Raw genomic sequence first — 24,791 nt, forward strand, 5'->3', positions numbered from 1 at the left:
TGAAGTGATCAACAGTAGGAAAGGGCTCTCGAAAACTTTAAAAATGCTCAATATAAGGAGAAAATGTGCAAAAGGTTGGGGGTATAAATTAAGGGATGTGAAAACAATTATGTGGACTATTAATTGAATTATAATTTCTGTCCACATGCCACTTCTCATCTTCACTTTCCCATTCTTTTTTTTTGGGGGGGGGGAGCAGTTATACCTACAACTTTCCTTTTGAGAAAATATTGTGGGACTTATACAGCAGAAAGCATGGGAAATAAAGTATAAATGTAGTGATCGAAGTGGCAAGAGCGAAATCCAAGTGTCTCTGTGTGGCTGATGAGAAGCACCACCCGAGAAATGAACTATGTAGTTGCTGCTGCCACCAGCAAGTTCTCGACACACGGAATATAAATATACACCTGCCTCCATACGCACTCACAACATTGGTTAAAATTCTATCTAAATTACCTTCCTGGAAGACGTATTGATCCACTGAAGTCAGAAAACAGTAATTTCAAAACAATGGTTCATTATGTTAGCAGGGAACAGATAGCTAGAGTTAAAAATCGCAGACTTGCCTCAGCTTCTCTCCGGTCCTTAGATTTTAATTTATTTTCTATAAATCCTGGACCAAACAAGCGGTGGCTGTATCCAGTTTACGTTTTCTGTTTTTCTTATGGACCTGATTCAAAAGTCAATTCTCAGCTCATCTGTGAACAATTTTAGAGCTGCATTTATTCCGCTGAGAATATACTTTGAGGGCTTTTTTTTTTCTACAGCCAAATGAAACTGTATATTATCTGAGTTGGCCAAGCCTAGTCTTATTTCCATTTTACAGCTATTTCTATGCTTAGACATTTTGATCTCTAGGAAAAACTGCAAGGAAATGCGAAATATCAAATCAGGGATAACAACACATTTGTGTTCTTAAAAGCTCTTACCTGACCTATTTTTAAAAGGAATTAAATGCCTTTCTGTTGAAATGTGATGTATATGAAAATTAAAGCTGTAACTTTAAGTTGTGGAACATTACCGAATCTTCTTCATTCGGTCAGATTAAAAAGAACACTCAGAATTCCTTAAAGGTCTACATGAGATAATATTACTATAAGACATAATATTTCAGTTGTTTCATTTCTATATCACACCTAACCCAATGAAGCATCCTGCAGAAGGTTTCAGGAACCTGGCTGAAACAAACAAACAAAACCAATTTCTGAATTGCTGCTATCTTTACAATGAATGTTTTTATAGTAATGAAAACAATGTATTACCTTAGGTAGCTTAAACATTCTCACATACATCATCATGCCTATTTAGCCCAGTTAGCAAACCTCATTGTACAGATTCACAATAGGTTAAAAAAATAAAAAAGAAAAGAAAAAAAAGACACCATTTTATTGGATTAGGAAATTGCTGCTAATTCGAAACAATGGTAAAGAAAGCAAAGGCCAATATTTCCATGATCAAATCATGTTTATGGCGTATGATATCTCAGCTCTTTCCAGACTGTGCTAAGAAGCACCCAGGAGAACGTGGACTGCCTCCGAAAAAGGAGGGGAAAGAGCAGGAGGCCCAGCAAAGCAGAGCCCAGCAGGCGGGCGCCAGCAGGGAGCTGCAGGTCTTTTGAAGAGAGAGTTCCTGGCTAAGGTGGTTCAAAAATCCTTAAGCTGCATCCAGGGGCAGACTGGAATGCAATCGCCTGCAATCGGGAGAATAGGACCACTTTTATCATCCCAACAAAAACAATTCATGATGTGTTATTCTATGTAATTAACTAATAATTTAAAAAATTTCAGTAATTAATAATTCGTATCTTTTCAATTAAATTCAGTAGAGGGTACTCAAAACTTGGAAATATTCCTTCAGGAATTCCACCTTTTATTCTTCCCAAATTAAAAAAAAAATGCAATGGATACTGGGATCCAGACAGTTATTTACATAGAAGAGGAAGATGTACTAAGGATTGAATTCCATACACAAAGTAAAAAAGAGCTCATTTAGGAAACTTAGCTTAGTAGAATGTTAAGATTACAAGTAATTTAAAGGGCGCCTGGGTGACTCAGTTGGTTGAGCATCCAACTTTTGGTTTCAGCTCAGGTCATAATCTCACAGTTTCGTGGGTTCGAGCCCTTGTCGGGCTCTCCACTGGCAGAGGGTAGCCTGTTTGGGATTCTGTCTCTCTCCCTCTCTGTGTGCCCCTCACCAACTCACGCTCTATGTCTCTCTCTCTCAAAATAAATAAACTTAAAAAAAAGAATTTAAAAATATTCTTTTTGATAAACTTTTATTTATATCATTAATAGATTATCCATTAAAAAGAACAGATTTAGGGGCGCCGGGGTGGCTCAGTGGGTTAAGCGTCCAACTCTTGATTTCGGCTGCGATCATGATTTCACAGTTCGTGGGAATGAGCCCTGCATCACGCTGACAGCATGCAGCCTGCTTGGGACGCTCTCTTTCCCTTTCTCTGCTCCTCCTCCATTCACACTCTCTCTCTCTCTCAAAATAAATAAATAAATTAAAAAAAAATAACAGATTTATAGAGACAGAAAGTTAGATTAGTGGTTCTCTGGAACTGGGGAGAGGAGGCAATTAGAGAATAACAGGGGCTAAGGGGTGGGGAGTTCTTTCTGCATAATAAAAATGTTCTAAAATTGATTGCAGTAATGGTTACACAATGCTGTGACTATACTAAAAGTCACTGAATAGTTCACTTTATATGCATGAATTATACGGCATGTAAATTACACCTTAATAAAGCTGTTTTTAAAAAAGAACAACATTTGAAAAAGCCATTATTTTTTAAGGCACTGTGTTTTTACTTATAAAAGCAAAAGGCATATGACACACTAACCCTACCTTTCTTTCTTGCCCCACTTTATTGAGGTATAATTGTCATGTAAAGAGCTGTACGTATTTAATGTACACAACTCGATAAGTTTGGTAACACTACCTTTCTTAAAAGTAAATAAACTGAAGTGAAATACAGAAATGCCAAGGCAAGGGATAATTTACTAGTCAAACGGATCTTTCTGGAGGTAAGAGTCATTTCAAAAGCTGGAAGTATAATTTCTTGCATTTGAGTTTTTATTTGGAGGTAATTGTAGCTTCTTGTGCGGTTGTAAGAGATAACACAGAAAGATTCTGTGCATCCATTAGCTAGATTTTCCCCAACGCTAACATCTTGCAAAACTGTAGTGTATCAAAACCGGGATATTCACACTGAGAGCAGTCAAGATGCAGGACATCTGCTTCATGGCAAGTAGCCTCCAATGTTTCTCTTTTATAGACACACTCATTTCCCTCCTGCCCTCACTCTTCTGTAGCCCTCTTACAACCCCTATTCTCTATTGTCATCCGAAGAATGTTCCATAAATGGAAGGTAGGTAGCCTTTGAGACTGACATATTTTTCACTCAGATTTCTCTCTGAAGATACACCAAGTTGGTGTGCGAATCAATAGTTCATTCCTTTTTATTGCTGAACAGTATTCCACGTACAGATGTACCAAAATTTGTTTATTCTCCTGTTGAAAGACATCTGGATTGTTTCTAGTTTTCAGCTATTACAATCAAAGCCGCCATGAATATCCATGTAAGAGTTTTTGTACGAACATAAATTCTCAGTTCTCTGGGATAAGTGCTATCCCTGAGTCATAGGAGAGTTGCGTGTTTTACTTTTTATGAAACTGCCACAGTCCTTTCCAGAGTGGCTGTATTATTTACATCCCCGCCAGCAATGTGTAAGCGAGCTGGTTTTCCACATCCTAGTCAGAATTCTGTATCATTATTTTTATAGCCATTTTGAAGGGTGTGTAGTGACATCTCATCGTGGTTTTGATATGCATTTGCCCAGGGGCTAATGATTTTGAGTATCCTTTCATGTGCTAATTGCCATCTGTAGCCCTTTGGTGAAATCTCTTTTACCCATTATATCCCTGGCTTGCTGAGGGCCACCTTCTCTCTTGGCCTTTCCTCTGTGCACAGGTGGGAAGAGAGAACCCTCTGATGTCTCTTCCTCTTTGTATAAAAACACAAGACCAGGGGCGCCTGGGTGGCTCAGTCGGTTAAGCGTCCGACTTCGGCTCAGGTCACCATCTGGCGGTCCGTGAGTTCGAGCCCCGTGTCAGGCTCTGTGCTGACAGTTCAGAGCCTGGAGCCTGTTTCAGATTCTGTGTCTCCCACTCTCTCTGACCCTCCCCTGTTCATGCTCTGTCTCTCTCTGTCTCAAAAGTAAATAAACGTTAAGAAAAAAACAACAAAAAACCACAAGACCAATCAAATTAGGGCCCCAGCCTTATGACCTCATTTAACTTAAATTACCTCTTTTTAAAAAATGTTTATTTATTTTTGAGACAGAGAGAGACAGAACATGAATAGGAGAGGGTCAGAGAGAGAGGGAGACACAGAATCTGAAGCAGGTTCCAGGCTCTGAGCTGTCAGCACAGAGCCTGACGCAGGGCTCAAACTCACGGACCCTGAGATCATGACCTGAGCTGAAGTCGGACGCTTAACCGATGGAGCCACCCAGGCGCCCCTTAAATTACCTCTTTAAAGACCCTACCAGTTAACACAGTTACAATGGGGTTAGGGCTTCAACATATAAGCTTTGGGGGTGGGGAAACCATTCAGTCCATAACATCCCTATTTTATTTTTTTTTTTATTTAAAAAAATTTTTTTTTTCAACGTTTATTTATTTTTGGGACAGAGAGAGACAGAGCATGAACGGGGGAGGGGCAGAGAGAGAGGGAGACACAGAATCGGAAACAGGCTCCAGGCTCTGAGCCATCAGCCCAGAGCCCGACGCGGGGCTCGAACTCACGGACCGTGAGATCGTGACCTGGCTGAAGTCGGACGCTTAACCGACTGCGCCACCCAGGCGCCCCTTTAACATCCCTATTTTAATTGCATTGTTTCTTTTTATTTCCACTGTTGATTTCCCAGGGTTCTTTATATATTCTAGATACTAGTCCTTTGTCAATTCTCAGCCCTCATCTTACTTAACCTTAATCTATCAACAACAATTAACGTAGTTGATTATTCTCCCCTCCTTGAAACATTTTCTTCACTTGGCTCCAGAACACCAACACTCTTGCCTTTCTCATTAGTGCTGTAATACTGTTTCTTTCTTTCTTCCTCCTCCCCTCTTCAACCTACTAATGTTTGAATGCCTCCAATCCCTATTAATGTTGGAATGCCCACTTATCCTTCCACAGTAACTCCTGCTGGCCCATCTCATGGCTTTAAATATGCTGATGGCTTACAAATACATATCTGAAGCCTGGAACTCTCAAACTAACAACCCCACATTCTATCTGAACATGTCAACTCAACTTTAATATGTTCAAAAACTGAGTTCTTTACATTCTTCTGCAACTCCTTGACCCCAGCAGCAATATTTTCTATCTTGGGAAATGCCAGTTCTGTGCCTCTAATTGACTATTAGACCAAGCACCTTGGTGTCATTCTTGACGCTTTTGCAACCTACATCAATCCATCAGCAAACTGTATTGCTTCTCCTTTTGAATTAGTCCCATCCTACAACTATTGCCATTGTGCCCATGGCCCAAACCACTATGACTCCTCAGCTGGGTTGGTGATATGGTCTTATAAATGGCCTCCTTGCTTTCACCGCCCCTGTTAAATCTCATTAAACTGTAAGTTAGAGCACATCAAGCCTCTACTCAAAATTGTCTAATGTTTTCCAATTGCATTCAAGTTGAAAAAATTAAACCTTTCAAAACCCTCCATGATCTGACCACCTGATCTTCGAATGTCTTCTGCCATTCTCTTCGCTCACTCTGCTCCAGATGTTTTAATCATCTTGCTGTTCCATGAGCATATCGGCTACATTCCCATCTCTACGTGGCTACTCTGGCTTTTTCCTCTGTCTCAGAGTACTGTTTCACAGATATACACATGCCGTGCTCCCTTATTTCCTTCAGACTTTTATTCAAATGCCACCTTCTTAGTGGGCATTTTATGACCATGCTATTTAAAATTTCCAATCCCACACCACCCTGCCTCAACTACGTTGTCTTCACAACACATCTTATTAGCATCTATCATACCATATATTTTACTTTGTTATTGTCTATCACCCTCCAAGAGAACTCAAGCCCCCAAAATGCAGATACTTTTATCTATTCTGTTCACTGTGTGCATGCTCTCTCTCTCTCTCTCTCTCTCTCTCTCTCTCTCTCTCTCTTTCAGGATGTGGAGAAGGCATAGTATAATGTATGGGCTCAGTAAATATTTGTTGAATGAAACGATAAGATTTCCTTTGTCAAAGTAGCAATAAGAAAGCTTACTGTACTTATCTCAGTAAATACACTCAAATTCTTTGGTAGACAAGAAGAACGAGGGAGGGAAAGAGGGGAACAGAAGAGAGAGTGAAAGAAGAAGAGGAAAAGGAGGAAGGGGTAAAAAAAAAAGGGAGAAGAAACATGAGGAAAATTAAATAAAGAGAACCTAAGGAAAGAAAATAAAAATATAAAAATTAAAAAGAATTTCCTATTGGTAGAGGATTATCAGACATAGTAGAGCTTGCAAAATTATATGATTATCTGTTAAAACAGAATTGACCCTCACTCTCCTTAATGGTTTATACGTAGTCTGCCAAATGGAACAAAACTCTGTCGAATGGAAGAGAAATTAACCAAATCACTAGTCAATATCTTTCTCAAGTCTATGAATGTAACTTCTGCAAAGTTATTTATTGCCTACATGCACCTTTGATTATTTAATGCATTTTGGGCAGCTGTGATTTCTCAGACAGCTGAACAAGTCAATGCAGACAAAATGAAAAAAACAATTTCAATGACAAGAATTTCTTAGAATAAGAAACTTAGAACAATCTTTTTTAACTATGCTTAAGTTTTGGTGGTTCCTTGATTGACATAAAATTTCAACACAATGGATTAACTGAGAAGAAGTACATTGAGTCAAATAGTTAGAAACACTCAAATGCCAGAGTTAAAAAACTACCTTGTTCAGATTAATGAACTGAGAGCAGAAATTTAGATCATGTTTGCAACACCAAACAGTTTAAAAAATACACACTTTCTATAGTTTACCATATGATATTCAACTTGAGGGAGAATTAATGCCAAAGTGTAACACTGAGACGCATCCTTGTTAAGTTACTGACCTTGAGGACAGAATATTAAAGTATTTGGTCAGAAAAAGCCAATCCTCTAGAAGGTGAAAAAATAAGTTTGGCTTCAGAATACAGCAAGATTCAATACCAGAAGACAAAGAAGCACTCCCCACAAATTTCTGAGAGAAAGAAAACGTATCCAGCCTAATTTTTTGTGTGTTAAAGCAATAGGCAGACATTCTCATATTTGAAAGAAATCTGAGAATAAAGCATGCACAAACCCTTTTGAGGAATAATAAAAGTAAAAGCCTACTTTGTAATGAAATATCAGCCAAAAGCTATCTGGAAAAGGTGTGGAAGGACAGGATGACTGCATGTCTCAGCGCAGACAAAAGTAGGATAATATGTACAAATGGTGAGTCACAAAGTGTGACCCACTAAAATGTTACATCAGTTTCTAAAAAGTTGAAGGGGTGACTGAGTGGCTCAGGTGGTTAAGTGTCCGACTCGTTATCTCAGCTCGGGTCATGATCTCATGGTTTCATGAGTTCGAGTCCCACATTGGGCTTTGCACTGACAGTGTGGAGCCTGACTGGGATTCTCGCTCTCTCTCCTCTCTCTCTATGCCCCTGCCTCACTCACACTGTGTGTGTGTGTGTGTGTGTGTGTGTGTGTGTGTGTCTCTCAATATAAATAAATAAACATTAGAAAAATTAAGAAAGATAAATAAATAAAAAGTTCAAATGTAGAGTTACCTTATACCCCAGAAGTTCTATTCCTAGAAATATACTCAAGATAAATGAAAACATGTATCCAGAAAAAACCTCATACATGGATGTTCATGTATAGCATTATTTATAATAGCCAAAAAGTGGAACCAAGCCACACATCTGTCAACCGATTAATGGGTAAACAAAATGTCATCTGTCCATACAATGGAACATTATCTGGTCATAAATATTAATGAAGTGTTGATACACAGTACAACATGGATAAGCCTTGACAATATCATGCTAAGTGAAAACAGCCAGTCACGAAGACCACATACTCTTGTGTTTGCATCTAAATGTTGTTGACTAGGGTTGGAGTCAGCGCAGGAGGGAAACAGGGACTGTCTGATCAGTGGGTACAGGTTTCTTTTTGGGGTGATGAAAATGTTCCAAAATTGGTTGGGTTGTGGTGATGGCTGCATAACTCTATAATGTACCGAAATGATCAAATATACTAAAATATGATCAGACTGTACGCTTTAAATGGGTGAATTGTAGGGCATGTGAATTATTTCTCACTAAAGCTGTTACCAAAAAAATAATATAAAGTTAAACTTGCAAAGTTTATTTTAGAGTTCTGAGGCAACAAATATTCCCAAGCACGTGCATACTCAAGAAATGCAACACTCAAGAGTCTTTCTGGAGGAAAACAGAAAACATCAGCTACCTGACAATGCAGTCCAAGAAGAAACAAATCAAAATAAAAAACCATTCAAGAATAGAGAGGCTCTGATGATAGATTAGCAGTTAGCATTAAGAAATAAACAACTATACAAATAACAGCAAAATTAGCAAAAAGGAGAGGTGGGGGAGAAAAAGAAGAGGAGAGGACAAATGAGTTACTTTTCCCATTTTTCACAATAGATCAATACTGTATAAAATTTAAAAATGAGTTTAACATAAAGCCTAGTGACTCTGTAATGTTTTAAATTTTCATAATCTTTTTTTAAGGTTTAGTGGGATCATTCAAGTTGAACATATATTTATGAGATATATAAATAATGTAAAGCAATTCCCTTGGCTTCAATTTGGTTTTCTTCTTTCTCTGTCGATTTCCATTAATAAAGTTTTGCAAACTTATTTCTCAATCTCTGTTTCTATTTTTCTGTCTAGAGTAGTGCTTCTCTCAACATGAGAAGATTTTGCCCCCAGGGGACATCTGAAAATTTCTGGAGACATATTTGGTTGTCACAATTAGGGGAAAAGTGCTACTAGTGGATTGAGACCAGGGATACTGCTACATGTTCAGCAATACACAGGACAGCCCCCAATCATAACAGCCCCAATGTTGGGATTGCCAAAGTTGGGAAACCCTGCTCTGGGAATATCTAGCAATGTCTGGAATAATATTCACTGATGTGAATCATTATTTCTGAGCTGTGTGAATCTTGGTTATTAGTATACTCTTTTCTTTGACATTTATACATTTCTGTATACCTTAAAATTTTATAATGCCTATATCAATTAAGTCACTAATATTTAATATTAAAACTATAAATAAAGGTATGCATGTATATAAAATTATCACAAGAGGTATTATTACAGTCTTGAGAATTATCAGGATTCCTGGTCTCAGAAAAGGGGAAATCTTTTGAAAGCATGAGAGAGAATGTTCCCTCACATTTGTGAAGCTGCTTGAGCATTAATTACCAGTGAGTAATATAAGTCATCTCAAAAGAACAGAAAACAAACAAAATGGACAAAGTATTGTTTTCTCCAACAAGTAGAAAGTATTTCAGTTTTACAAAGGTGCTGGATTATTAGAAGAGTAACAATCAAAATTATTAATATTAAGTAAAATCATATATTCATTTGAAAGCACTTTCACTGCCCAAGTCCAAGTGTATTGATGAAAGATGGTTCAGATGAAACTAGATACTCCATGTACTATGTGATTTTTCAATTGGAATACATCTTTCAATAAAAGCTGAACTCTTTTCATTCAAAGTATATATTTGCACATCATTTAATTGCGGATACATCAAAACCTTATTCCTGTCTCTTTCAAATAATTCAAAGTTATAGGTTTCTTGAGCCATATATGATGGATCTTTCTCATTCTTTCACAAACTGCTATTTATTGATTATCTTTCATGTAACAGGTAATGGACTAGGTGCCAGGAACACAATAATAAACGAGCAATGGATCTGCTCTTGAGAGGCTCAAAAATAATTAAAAGCCAGTATGAAAATATATCTCTGTAATTTGTTCAATATTCTTTGAAAGTATAAGGCCAAGTCCTCTAGAGACCTACTGAAGTCTTCACTGAGTGTAGAAAGTTTCAGTAAATGTTTCGCTTGGGGAGATTTTGCAGATGAAGGAAAGGAAATGAAAAGGCAGTGAAGCCAGATGCCATCAGAGGTCCATGAGTTTTCCCTCTGCCACAGGACCTGCAGAAGTAGGGAAAGGTCTCTGTAGATGTCCTCCTGACCTGTGTGTCAATACTGGATATCCACTCTTTCTCTTTAGCATTTGGGGAGAGTTCTGAAGACAGTGTAAGCACAGTGGGCATGCTCTCCAGTTAATTTTTCTGCATGCCAAAGTTGAGGGATTACCAGTCAAGAAGACTTTGGATGGAACCTCAAAATGAGGATGTTCCCACTGCTTCTGGGAGAAAGGAAAGTATACGAGTAAGCCCTCTGACTAATTACAACTTATTAACCAGTAAACCCAGATGTTTTCCCATAATTCTTTCCTTTGACTCTTTTGCTTCTACAGTTAATAAAGGTTAGAAACATGTTCAGCAGGATTCTATGAGTGTCCTAGAGGACAACCGTGTTACTAAAACCTTGGCTGTTTTATGAATTTATTTCTGGTATTTTTTTAAATTGAAGTACAGTTGACATACAGTGTTACATTAGTTTCAGGAGTATGACAGAGATTCGACAACCGTATATGTTATGCTGTGTTCACCACAAGTGTAGCTACCATCTGTCGCCATGCAACACTCCTACAATACCATTGACTATATTCCCTATTCCGTCCCTTTTATTCCCTGGATTTATTCATTCCATAATTAGAACTCTGGTCCTCCAAATCCCCTTTACCCATTTCACCCATCGCCCACCTCTGCCCCTCTGGCAACCACGATTTTGTTCCCTGTATTTATGGGTCTGCTTCGGTTTTGTTTTGTTTTGGTTTTTAGATTCCACATACGAGTGAAATCATATGGTATTTGTCTATCTCGGGCTGACTTATTTCACTTAGCACAATACCCTCTAGGTCCATCCATGTTGTCGCAAGTGGCAAGATCTCATCTTTTTCATGGCTGATATATATACACTTAATAGATATATTAATAAGATATAGATTAATAAGATATAGATTAATTAATTAATAAGATATAGATTAATAAGATATAGACTTAATAGATATATTAATAAGATATATAATACTTAATATATACTGCTTCTTCCTTATCCCTTCATCTACTGATGGACATGTAAGCTGCTTCTATATCTTGCCTATTGTAAATAATGCTACAATAAACATAGGGATGCATATATCTTTTCAAATTACTGTTTTCATTTTCTTTAGGCAAATGCCCAGCAGCAGAATTCCTGGATCAAATGGTAACTCTATTTTTAATGTTTTGAGGAGCCTCAATACTGTTGTACACAGGTTGCACCAATGTACATTCCCACCAACGGTGTACAAGAGTTCAATGAACACTCGTTCAGTGAACAAGAGTTCCTGGCCAACACTTGTTATTTCTTATCTTTTTGATACTAGCAATTCTGACAAGTATAAGGTGATATCTCATTGTGTTTAGATTTTCATTTCCCTGATGATTAGTGATATTGAGCATCTTTTCACATGTCTGTTGACCATCCTTACGTCTTCTTTAGGAAAATGCCTATTCCAGTCCTCTGCTCATTTTAATTGGATTATGTGTTGAGTTGTGGAAGATTATTATATACTTTGGATATTACCCCTTATCAAATATATCATCTGCAAATATCTTCTCCCATTCAGTATCTTGCCTTTTTGTTTTGTTAATGGTTTTCTTTGCTGTACAAAAGCTTTTTATTTTAGTTTATTTTTGCTTTCGTTTCCCTTACCTGGGGAGACATAGCTAGAAAAATGTTTCTAAAGCTGATGTACAAGAGATTACTGCCTATGTTTTGTTTAAGGAGTTTTATAGTTTCAGTTCTCACATTCAGGCCTTTAATCCACTTTGAGTTTATTTTGTATATGGTGTAAGAAAGTGGTCAGGTTTCATTCTTTTGCATGTAGCTGTCCAGTTTCCCCAGCACCATTTGTTGAAGGGGTTGTCTTTTCTCCATTGTATATTCTTGCCTCCTTTCTTGTAGATTAAGTGTGGATATACCTTTGTAGTATACTTGAAATCTGGGAGTGTGACACCTCCCACTTTGTTCTTCTTTCTCAAGATTGGTTTGGCTACTCAGGGTCTTTTGTGGTTTCATACAACTTTTAGAATTATTCTAGTTCTGTGAAAAATACTATTGGTATTATAATAGGGATTGCACTGAATCTGTATATTGCTTTGGTAGTATGGAGATTTTAATTATATTGATCCTTCCAATCCATGAGCATGGTATATATTTTCATTTGTTTGTGTTATCAATTTTTTTCATCAATGTCTTCTAGTTTTACGGTATTCTTTAGATAAACCAATTTTTAAATTAAGCAGTTATCATCCTTGGTTAAAAAAAAATGTACCATTCTGGTGAGTGATGTTGATAAGAGAGGTTATCTATGTGTGTGGGCAGGGGATATAAAGCAATCTCCATACTTGCCTTTCAATTTTGTTATAAACCTAAAATTTCTCTTTAAAAAAGAGCATTTAGTTCATACTAACATTTAGTCTTTTTTTTTTTGAGGGTTTTTTTTTTTTGGAGTCAGATGTATTGAAGGATAATTTACATGAATAAAAATGACCCTTTATTTGTGTAACAATCTTGATAGATGCATAAAGCCATGAAACCACCACCACACTCAAGATGTAGAACATGTCCTTAATCTGTTCCCCTTTGCAGAATTCCTCTCACCTTGAAGCTGTTGGCAACTGAAATCCTGTTTTTGTTCCCATGGTTTTACCTTTTCCAAAATACCTTAGACACTGAATCATCCAGCACATATTTTAAGTAAGACTCTTTTACTTAGCATAAAGTGCTTGAGATTCATTCACGTTACTGTATGTATCAATACTCCATTTCTTTTTAATGTTCAGTAGAATTCCGTTGTATAGAGTGGCTACACCACAGTAAAATGGGAAACTTATTCATTCACTTGTTGATGGACATTTGGGTGGGTTCCAGTTTTAGGAGACTATGAATAGAGCCAGTATAAACCTTTACATACAGGTTTTTTTTATGTCTCTTGTATATCTAAGAATGGAATTGCTGTATCATATGGTAAATGTGTGCTTAACCTATAAAAAAACAAAAACAAAAACAAAAACAAAAAAATCTGCCAAACTATCTTCCAAAGTGTCTGTAGCATTTTACATTTGCACCAGCAATGAGAGTTCCTGTTACTCTGAATCTTCACCAGAATTTGATACCGTCTGTTTTTTAAAAAATTTTATCAATTTTAACAGTTATATATTGATATCTCCTTATGGTATCATTTTACATTTTCCTAATGACTAAGGATATTGAGAATCTTTTTTTTATTATTATTTTACATTTACTTATTTTTGATAGAGAAAGAGCACAAGTGGGGCAGGGGCAGAGATAGAAGGAGACAGAATCCAAAGCAGGCTCCAGGCTCTGAACTGTCAGCACAGAGCCTGATGCAGGGCTCGAACTCACAAACCGCAAGATCATCAGGACCTGAGTCGAAGGTGGACACGTAGGTGGACACTGAGCCACCCAGGCGCCCCTTGAAAATCTTTTTATGTGCTTTTTGAAATCTGTATATTTTCTCTGATAAATGTGCAAATCTTTTGCCCATGTCTTAATCTGAATATTTTTTATTATTGACCCGTGAGAGTAATGTTCTTTCTATATCCTGGACACTAGGCTTTATCGGGTATGTATTTTGTAAATATTTTCTCCCAGTTTGTGGCTTGTCTTTTCACTTTCTTAACGTCATTTTAAAAGTAGTTTTTAAATTCGATGAAATTTAATTTATCATTTTTAACAATTTTATGGATCAGGCATTTGGTGTTGTATTTAAGAAATCTATGCCTAACTTAAAGTCACTAAGATTTTTTTCCTATATTTTCTTTTTTTTTTTTTTTTAATTTTTTTTTTTTAATTTATTTTTGGGACAGAGAGAGACAGAACATGAACGGGGGAGGGGCAGAGAGAGAGGGAGACACAGAATCGGAAACAGGCTCCAGGCTCCGAGCCATCAGCCTGGAGCCCGACGCGGGGCTCGAACTCACGGACCGCGAGATCGTGACCTGGCTGAAGTCGGATGCTTAACCGACTGCGCCACCCAGGCGCCCCTCCTATATTTTCTTAAAGAAGGTTATAGGTTGTGGGTTCACATTTAAGTATATGATTAGTTTTGAGTTATTTTTTGTACACAGTTTGAAGAATGGGTTGAGATTTTTGTTTGTTTTTGTTTTTTTTCAAATGCATTGTAATTATTCCAGCACTGTCTTAAATTGGACTGTTCTTTCTCCATTGAGTTGCTCTGGCAGCTTTTTCTTTTTTTTTCTTTTTTTTATTTAAAAAAAAATTTTTTTTTCAACGTTTATTTATTTTGGGGACAGAGAGAGACAGAGCATGAACGGGGGAGGGGCAGAGAGAGAGGGAGACACAGAATTGGAAACAGGTTCCAGGCTCCGAGCCATCAGCCCGGAGCCCGACGCGGGGCTCGAACTCACGGACCGCGAGATCGTGACCTGGCTGAAGTCGGACGCTTAACCGACTGCGCCACCCAGGCGCCCCATCTGGCAGCTTTTTCAAAAATGAATTGAATGTATATATTCTGGGCTCTCTGTTCTGTTTTATCAATCTATTTCTCTATCTTGATGTCAATATCACATTGTCTTTAATTCTACAGTTTTGTAATGTGTCGTCTTAAAAAGTGTTAAGTCTCAAACTTGGTTTTTATTTTTCACAATGTTTTAGTTATTCTAGTTTCTTTGTGTTTTGGCACACAGTTTAGAATAAGCTTGCCAATTTCTATGAAGAGGAAAAAGAAAAGTACCTAATGGGTTTTGATTGGGAGTGTAATGAACCTGTATATCAATTTTAGAAAAACTGACATCTTAACAATATCAAATCTTTCAATCCACAACTATTACAGCTCTCATTCCACAACTATTATATTTTTACTTAGTTCTTCTTTAATGATTTCTCATCAATGTTATGTAATTTTGTTACATTTATGCCAAAGAATTTAGTATTTTTGGTGCTACTATAAGAGGTATTTTAACATTTTAATTAACAGTTTTTATTAAGAAAATACAGAAATTTATTTTTGAATACTGACCTTGTATCCTGTGACCTTGCTAAACTCACTTTAAAAAAAGTTCTTACAGATTTCCTACCTAGAAATCCGTATCATTTATAAATGGAACATTTTATATCTTCCATTCTGATCTATATGCCTTGAATTCCTTTTCATATTGCATATGCTAGGACCAACAGTATGATATTGAATCGGACAGGTGATAGCAGACATCTTTGCCTTGATCCTGATCTCAGAGGGAAAGCATTTTAAGTCTTTGGCTATTCAATATGATATTAGCTGTCAGATCTTCATAGATGCCTTTAATTTTTTTTTTTCTTTTTTTGGAGAGAGAGTGCGGGCAGGGGAGGGGCAGAGGGAGAGAGAGAGAATCTTAAGCAGGCTCCATGCCCAGTGTGGAGCCTGGGCTCAATCTCACAAGAGATCAGGACGTGAGCCTAAATCAAGAGTCAGATGCTTAATGGCCTGAACCACCCAGGTGCCCCAATATATGCCTTTTAAAACACTGAGGATGTTCTCTTCAGTTCCTACTCTGCTTTTATCATAAATAGGATGTCAAATGCTTTTATCATAAATAGGATGCCATTTACTTTTCACATAAATCTTCAAGAAATTTATTTCCATATTCACAAATAAATTCGTAAGGACAATAGTATTTACTAAGTTTTGTGTCTGTAGCACAACTTTAAAGGCAGCTTTATCGTTCATACCTGTTGTGCTTTAAGACAAACACCTAACAATGTTACCTGTGCTTCTGGTATCAAACGACAATGGCAGCAGTCACGTGGAATTTCAGAACCACGTACATTTAAAAAAATAATCAAAGAAGGACTTGGAAAAAGACAACCTCAATTAATTAGGGGCAAGCTCATATTTGGTATCAATAGGTCTCAGAGTCATTTTTGTTTCTTTGTCCTGCCTTCTCAAGGCTTCTGTCCTCTTTCCTAGAAAAACATAGCTAGATAGAAAACTTTCAACATCTCTCATGTGTGTGATAAAACCAAAATGTCTATTTTTTTATACTCATTTTTCCGTTGTTCTGTCAAAGAAAATCTAAAAGTCCCTTTGTCTCAGTGAAGGGTACTAGAATTCTTACTGTCACAGCAGCTTTACTTAGATCAGAAAGTCAGAGATCTTTCAACCTCCACTTTCACGCTTTCAGCCTCCACTCCCATCCAGATCATGCCGAATTTACCTCTTTCTCTGAGCCCCTTCCGTAAGTCCCATGCCAACAACTGCCTGGTTCAAGTCCTCATCATTTTTCCTTGTCTTACATCAAAGGTCACTTCGCTGGCCTTTAGATTTATAACTGGTCTTCATGTTTTCAATTGGATTGTGAAGATTAAGCTATTTCTCAGCCTTAAATTATTCAATATTCAGGTCCTACTGCCTTCAGGATAGTGTCTGCATACCTTTCTTCTGCTTATCAGGCCCAGTGTGCATGATTCCATATCTAGAAATCCCATATCTACCCAGTCTATCTCACCTGGGAAGAAAAATAAATGTGCCTAAGGCACTGCACCTTCGGGGGTGCAGATTTCCCATGTAGAGAAAGGGGGGGCATCCATTGTTCTGTAGCCATTGCTCTTCTGACTGAGAAAATAAGAACGAGTCCCCCAGGCAGAAAACAGTCCTGTGACGTTATGTGAGGATGAGCCTCAAGCCTAAAATAGATGTGCAAGAAGGCCAAGGAAACTCTCAATTACTATTTCATTTAAAAGTGAGATATTATTTAGCAGGTCTCTAAATACTTAAATTGCTTGCAAATTCTTATTCCTAATGTTTTTCCTCCCTCTGCAGCCCCACGGTCACAAAAGTTTAATGCTGTGGTTTCTCAACTTCAGTACTATTGACATTTTGGACCAGATCATTCCTTGTTGCAGATGGCTGTCTTGCACATTATAGGATATTTAGCAGTATTCCTGACCTCTCTCTCTAGATGCCAGTAGCACTCAACCCCCCAACAACTGTACCAGTCAAAAGTGTCTTCAGGTATTGCCAAATGTCCACCGAGGGGCAAACACTGCCTTGCATGGAAAACCTCTACTTTAAGTGAAAAGGGCAGTGTGTTTTAAGTTCATGGCAGAAAGTCTATGCGAAAGAAGCCCTCAGCGCCAGTGGTAGTGACGTGAGTCAAAGCAGACACCTTCCCGGGGACTGTGGCAAATGATATAAGGGAGAGGGAGGAAGCCAGCCCAGGCCCCTGAAGGGTTAAGATGAGAGCCAGCAGGGAAAACTGTGTGTGAGGTATAGAACAATTTCTCTGCAGTCACAAAATCATCGTACTTCCCTGGATGCATCCTGAGTTTACAACCTCGTCTGTTTGCACCTAATTTTTCTCTCCATGAAATATCCTATGTCTTCTTCGTGTGATTGTGTGAGCCTACTGGCAGGACAGGAAGTAGAGATGCTTAAGATTGGGGATGGTAGGTATAATGGCAGACATTTTTTATAAGTATATATAAATTTTTATAGGCCAGTATCATTTTTGCTTTTTAACTAAGCAGCTTCTGCTGTGTATCTCCATAAATCCACTGCGTTGTTAGATCGTCTCTTCCTCTGTCGAGCCCCTAGAATAAAACTTTATTTTAGGGTATACTTTTAATGTGAATAAATATTTTTCCCATTTCCGTTTTAAGTCCTGGAAATAACTGAAGGCACAAATAATTAATGCATCAGTCTCCACACGTATGGATACATACACTCATTTCAATCCCTGCTGAAAAGAAATATTTTCTGTGAAACTATATTTGAATTTTAAAATTCTGCTTTAGAGTGCGAATACATTGAATATACAAAACAGCGTGTCCCATTGATTTAGAGTTGGACACACACACTGGAAATAAAAATGAGATCAAAAGTTGAAATATGTTTGACCAAACTGGCATTTGATCCTATTGATGCTCTAATTTCACCACGGGCCCAACAGGAGAAAACTCACATACATTCTCCACACTTTTATGCAGCACTGAGGCTTTCCAATATAGATAACAGCAGGTAGAAATTTAGGAATGCTGGGATGTGTTTACCAACCAATCAAATTGAGATGCTTAGTGGTTTCTTTCTCTTGGGATCTGAACAAGCCCTGCTGTCACAGCCTTTGTTGCAGGGCTTTAAACTTTATGAGGGTATGTTCTTTGCTGACCGACTGAAAGAAAGACTTCAAACACTGCTCATGCGCTGTCACAAGAGAAGTCTGATTAATTATTCTATGACAGAAACATGAGTCCTCAGCGACATCGGTTTCCCCAGATATGTTTACAGCACAATGCCACCACTTACTGTCTCCCCGGCAGAGTAGAGGCCCCAGTTTATAAGCTGCTTCTGAGTGCGGTCGGCCCGTGTCTGTAACCACGATCTTCCTTACTGGCAGGTGTTCTTTATAAGAAAGGAATCCAGTGTCATTGGTCCTAAAAAACAGTAACAACAACAAAAATCCTTAAAATTACAATCTGTAATTATAAAATAAGCAATAATCCTCACTACCTTTCAAAGCCAAGGTATTCTGAGCTAAATCTGCACACACAAAAAAGCAAGGAAACAATTGCTCACTTAAGCATATGAAAATATGGCCACGTTTTCACGTCTCCTGCAGACTGACTATAGCTGGTGATTCTGAAATTCAGTTGAGCATTTTCTACCTTTTCAGTGGAATGGTTATGCCGAGATAATCATTTCATAATGTACAAAAGTATCAAATCACTACGTTGCATAATATAATATAATATAATATAATATAATATAATATAATATAATATATATTGTATATATTAATATAATATTGTATACCAATTATAAAATATACTATTGTATAATTAATATACATATTAATGTAATATTGTATACCAATTATAATCCAATAGCAAAAAAGAATAGAAAACAAGTAAATTAATAAATAATTACATTTAGTATAATGACTGATATTGTGTTCTTAGTTCTAGCATTTTGTTATTTGTTGCTTATTTTTTCCCATAGGATTTCCTGTATTTCTGCACCCTCTTTCCTAAATCTCTTGGCTAACTACGTATTTCTTTGTATTCAATTTTATTTTTTACTCACTTTTGAGCTATATGTCTGTTTATAGTTTTTAATGTTTGCTTTACGGATCTTTACATGATGCGTCTTTAATTCATCCACTTTACTTAGGTTTTATGTTATATTACTTAATATAAAATGTCAGAAGCTTACTACAGGATAATATTCTTAACCTCCCCCTACCCCCCACCACACACACACCTGCTCCTTGTGTTATTGCTGTAATATAGTTTAAATCTAGGTGTTATAAATGTTATAATAAAATTAAACAGTAAATTTTAATCTACTTTTTTAATTAAAAAAAAAAGAACTTAAATGCTGGCTTTTATATTTCCTGACATAATCATGATTTCCAGTCTTCTTCGTTCCTTTCTGAAGATGAGTTTTCGTCTGGTATTATTTCTCTTCAGCCTGTAGCATTTCTGTTAGTATACTGTTACAGTGCAGTTGTGTTGGGAACAAATTCAGCATTTCCTTAATCTGAGAAGGACTTCATTTCACCTTCAGTTTTGAAATATCTATTTATTTAGTATAGAATTCTAGGTTGACATTGCTTTCTTTCTCAGCACATTAAAGAGATCATTCCATTGTCTTCTGACCTGTGCTTCTGATGAGGAGTCAGCCTTCACTGGTATCTCTCTGTTTTCCTGCATGGAATGCATTCCACCAGATCTGTCCAACCTGGCTGTTGCTTTTACAATATTTATCTTTATCATTTTTTTTAGCAGCAATTTGAACACTAAGCCAGGGTGTGTTCTTCTCTGTTTTTATTCTGCTTCAGATCTTCTGAGTTTCTGGAATCTGTACATTGATGTTGTATTAGTGATCTACCATGGCAGTACAAACTATCCTAAAACTTCACGACTTAAAACAACATTTATGATCTATGTTTCCGTGTGTCAAGAATCTGGGCAGAGCTCAACAGGAGAGTCTGGCTCCGAGTCCCCCGCCCAGCTGCAACGAGAGTGTTGGCAAGGACTACCGCCATCTCAGTGCTTGACAGGGGAAGGATCCGCTTCCAAGCTCACTCGTGTGGTTCGTCGTTGGCAGTAGTCTGCTCCTTGCCAGCGGATGGACTGAGGGCCCTGGCTCTTCACTGGTGTCGGTTGATGGTCACCTTCAATTCCTTGCCATATGAGCCTCTCCCCAGGACAGCTCATGACACGGCAGATTGCCTCATCAAAACAGGAGTCGCAGAGAGAGTTGCAAGGAAATCAGAAATCATAGTCTTTTGTGACTCCATCTCAGAAGTGACTCTCCTCCCTTTGATCATATTCTATTTATTTAAAGCAAGTCACAAGGTCCAAGTGAAATGCCACTGAAATGTCCCTAGAGCTCATTCAGTTTTCCAGGGGTAGCTCTCTGCTTGATTCCCAGAAACCTCCCCTGTGCATATGCGGTTCAAGGGCAGTCGGGGCACTGAGGGGAGTTGACAGAGTGAACTCTGCCCAGGTAGTTTTCTTCTTTCTGGGATTTCCACTCCCTCCTCAATTTTTAGTCATTTTGGCAGCCCTAAACTCTGTCCTCTGATACCTGGAGCCGAAAAAATCTAGTATTCCCTTGGAGTCCTAACCACCTCATGGCACGTGGTTTGGTGAGTGCCCTCATGCAAAAAAGCATATAAACATCTATCTCACCCACTTGAATTCCTTCTTTCAAGGGTCAACGTCCCCCAACCTTGGTAGTTTCTGCCTACATTTGGCTGCTCTCCACCTTCTTCAACTAGGTGCTTTTCTAAATATATTTCCAGAGATTATAAATGTGTCTAAGGAAGGTTAGCTCCATGGAAGCTACTTTACCAGGAGCAGAATTTAATACGAGAAATTTTAAAATCTTATTTTTAAAAATGGCTTTTTTTGAGCGAGAGAGAAAGAGAGCACACAGGGTGGGGAGGGGCAGATGGAGAGGGAGAGAGAGAGAATCTTCAGTAGCCCCCACACCCAGCACGGAGCCCAACGTGGGGCTCGATCCCACAACCCTGAGATCATGACCTGAACCGAAATCGAGTTGGACATGTGACAGACTGAACCACACCAGGTGCCCCTAAAAATTATTTTTGATGAATAATATGTTACAGAGGCATTGGAGAAATTTGGTGATTAGGTTAGGTATTTTTCCTGGTAAGCACTGCTATTAACATTTTATTTGCCCTTTAAGACACACTATTATTGTGTAGGCATTTTGTGTGTGTGTGTGTGTGTGTGTGTGGGTGTGTGCGTGTGTGTGAAGGCAGTGAGGAAAAGAGTGCCCTCCACAGGAGGTAGATATTCTGAAAAACTGGAGTTTGAGCAAGAAAGACAATACTCTATGAAACATGTAACACTAAAAATATAATCGTGACTCCATGCAGAAACCTCCTTTTAGAGTATTCTAAAACAATCTTTTTTAAAATATAATGTAGCCTTGATGTTTGCCAAATAAATACACAGAGTATTCCATAATTCAAAACGTGAGCTCAATTAACAACGGACTGATTACTGAAATTAATGTAGATTCTGTAACCAAATCAATCCCATTTACAGCCAAATTGACTATTAGTACTTTTAAAAATAATTCTTGGGGTACCTGGTTGGCTCAGTTAGTTGAGCCTCCGAGTTCAGCTCAGGTCATGGTATCACGGGTTCATGGGTTCGAGCCCCACATCAGGCTCTGTGCTGACAGCTGAGAGCCTGGAGCCTGCTTCGGGTTCTGTGTCTCCCTCCCTCTCCGCCCCTCTCCCACTCGCACTCTCTCTGACAAAAATAAATAAGCGTTAAAAAAAATTTTTTTAGATAATTTTTATGTACAGATCCAGGTGCTTAGTGATGTAAGATATACATATGGAATGCTGAAATGCGAATAGGAAAATTTAAAAACCTTTCACTTCACAAATAAATAAAACCAACGTATATTTCAACTCTAATCTCAAATATACTAAATATCTTTTCAAAATTTTCAAAGGCAAACATACACATAAGGCTTCTCTTCTACTTAAAACAATATTTCAGCCTTAGTTTTCAAATCCCTAAGTGTTTTAGATTTCCTTTTTTGAGGTATGATAAGTAGACTATTAGTTCTTTGTGGCATGGTTTGTCCTAAAAAAAAAACTAAAGAGCTACATGTTCAAATAACTGTGAGACTTTCTAAGTTTACATGTTTAAAGGTTTTAGAGGTAGATTGTTGAAGAACTGTGCTTCAGTAATTAATGTCTATAAATATATTGTGAAAATAATAGAATTCTTAACCACATTCAATTTTAAAAAGAATGATAACTGACTTACAATGAAGAGGAAACATGAAACAGATGTCTCTATTTCATCCTATTATAAAAATAAAATGTAATGATTTGTGGTCCATTTCCAAAAAACTCAAATAAAAAGATACTGGTCTTCACATTTAGGATTCAAACTGATTGTAACACATTTCATCAAAACATACCTTTATCTAATTTCTTCACTGTACTAATTTGTTCAGTATCTGCCTCGCTCTGCTGTATGTTCTGAGTGATTCATTTTTAACAATAAACTTTATATCGGGGTGTCTGGGTGGCTCAGTCGATTAAGCGTCCGACTTCGGCTCAGATCATGATCTCACGGTTCGTGAGTTTGACCCCTGCCTCTGGCTCTGCGCTGACAGCTCAGAACCTGGAGCCTGCTTGGGATTTTGTCTCTCCCTCCCTCTCTCTCTTTCTCTGGCCCTCCTCCTCCCTCTCTCTCTTTTTCTCTCCCTCAAAAATAATTAACATTAAATAAAAACAACTTTATTTTGCATAAGGAAATCACCATTCATTCCGGTCAGCGTCACAGTTGCAGTAATACTGAGAATCAATGCAGTTCCCTTCTAATCCACAAGTACACTTCTGAGGATCAGGCAAAGAACCTCCCCAGTACGTCTGTGTTTCATTGGTTCTTCCAACCCACCAACTCAGAGGGCGTCCATCTGAAAGATAAATGCGAGAAATGTGACATCAGCTCTAGACCCCACAGCCTTCCAGGCCAGTCCATTCCCTTCCGTCCCCAATCAGTCAAAAGACTGAAGGCAGGAAAAGAAAGGCTGGTCTGATGTAATGACATTCCAAAGACTGCTACTGATGGCATCTCCTTAAGAAAGCTTTTAAAAAATATATTTTATTATTTAAGCTTAAATGGTCAATATATTTTTCTTTAAGTAGAAAAGAAACCAGTAGTTCCTTTTTAATTCAGACATGACATTTAAAAATGTTTTGAGAGGAGTTCACATATGTAAGTTCTTTAAAAATAATTTCTGAAACAAGAAGGCATCAAAATATAAGCCACAGGAATTATGATATCAGAAGCAAAATTGATTTGAGATCATGAAATGCCCATTAAAACACTATAGAATGTTATGGAAAGTCAGCGATTGATCTCAATACATTTATTCATTAGGCATTGTATGGCACCCCTTCCTTATGATTTAGGATCTATTTGGAAGTTTGTGGGCTTTTTTCTTCCATTTAATGGCTTGGCTATTTATTTGGAGACTACAGAAATAACAATGAAAGATCTTTATGCCTGAAGCAAACGCTACACTCAAAAACAAAGTTTCCCTTAGCCAAGTGCATTGCTTTCTATGATGAATGTTCAGCTTCCAGCTCCTTCTTAGAGTTACGACTAAACATGATGCCAAAGAACTAGCACAAAGAATAGACAGAACATTCAGGTGAGGAATGCAGGCAATCTGTCTTAGCAAAAAACAATAGGTAGTGAGGAAAAATCATAGTCATTTGAGAATCAGGGCATGAGAAGAATGTGACATCAAATCAGTCAGCTCCTCAAAGTTGTTAGATCATTTTTCTGTTGACTTTCAAAACTTTTAAGTTACTGCCATGAGCCCTATTGAAAATACGGACTTATACTAATTTCTCCCTCATTTACAAATGTCAATGCTCATAACAACTTACCATTTGATTAAACCTCTACTAATGCTGATAACCTCTCTCCCAGTGTTCCTTTCCATACAGCACATACCATGCCAAAAAACCCAAGTGAACTGGAAGTTTGTGTTATGGATAAAGACATTAAAATCAAGGTTTTTCATTTTTTTTAATTGCATGATGAACTTAACCATCTTGAAACATTTAATAGGTATATTCCAATATACCGCTTAAACATTATGTGTTCATAGATTAAAAAGAAAATAAATTACTCCTAAATATTGAATAATATTTTCACCAATCTTCCTTGAAACCACTGAATATTTTAAAGTACCAAGGACATGCGGTTCCCTTTAAGACTTTTTCAAGTGTCCTGAAGAATTTAAATAAGCATAGGAAAGAATGAAGAAAGTCATGAGAAATTTTCTAAGTTAAAAATTAAAATTATAAAATATCAGTGATCATGGTAGGACATTCCCCTTCCCATAGTTAAAATCCCAAATGACCTGAGTATCCACATTGATCATCTTTGCAATGTGCTGAGTCATAGCTCCACAGCTTGCAGAAAATTTATTTTCATACACATCCCACTTTATTCATTCACAGTTATGGCACCATTATTACTTGAAAC

At 37.5% G+C, this 24,791-nt stretch overlaps 1 protein-coding gene across 7 annotated transcripts in view; it reads right to left on the reverse strand.

The window, feature by feature from the left end:
• The window catches only part of CNTNAP4 (contactin associated protein family member 4), a 251,865-nt gene that overhangs the window by 38,006 nt on the left and 189,068 nt on the right, over positions 1-24,791 (reverse strand). For all 7 annotated transcript variants that reach the window (XM_047835764.1, XM_047835767.1, XM_047835766.1 and 4 more), the window contains 2 exons: positions 23,049-23,205; positions 18,535-18,662 (listed from right to left, as the gene is read on the reverse strand). In XM_047835764.1, the coding sequence (XP_047691720.1) occupies positions 18,535-18,662; positions 23,049-23,205 (285 nt within the window). The remainder of the gene's footprint in view (positions 1-18,534; positions 18,663-23,048; positions 23,206-24,791) is intronic.

Source organism: Prionailurus viverrinus, chromosome E2 (assembly GCF_022837055.1).
Source record: "Prionailurus viverrinus isolate Anna chromosome E2, UM_Priviv_1.0, whole genome shotgun sequence".
NCBI classification, from domain to species: Eukaryota; Metazoa; Chordata; class Mammalia; order Carnivora; family Felidae; genus Prionailurus; species Prionailurus viverrinus.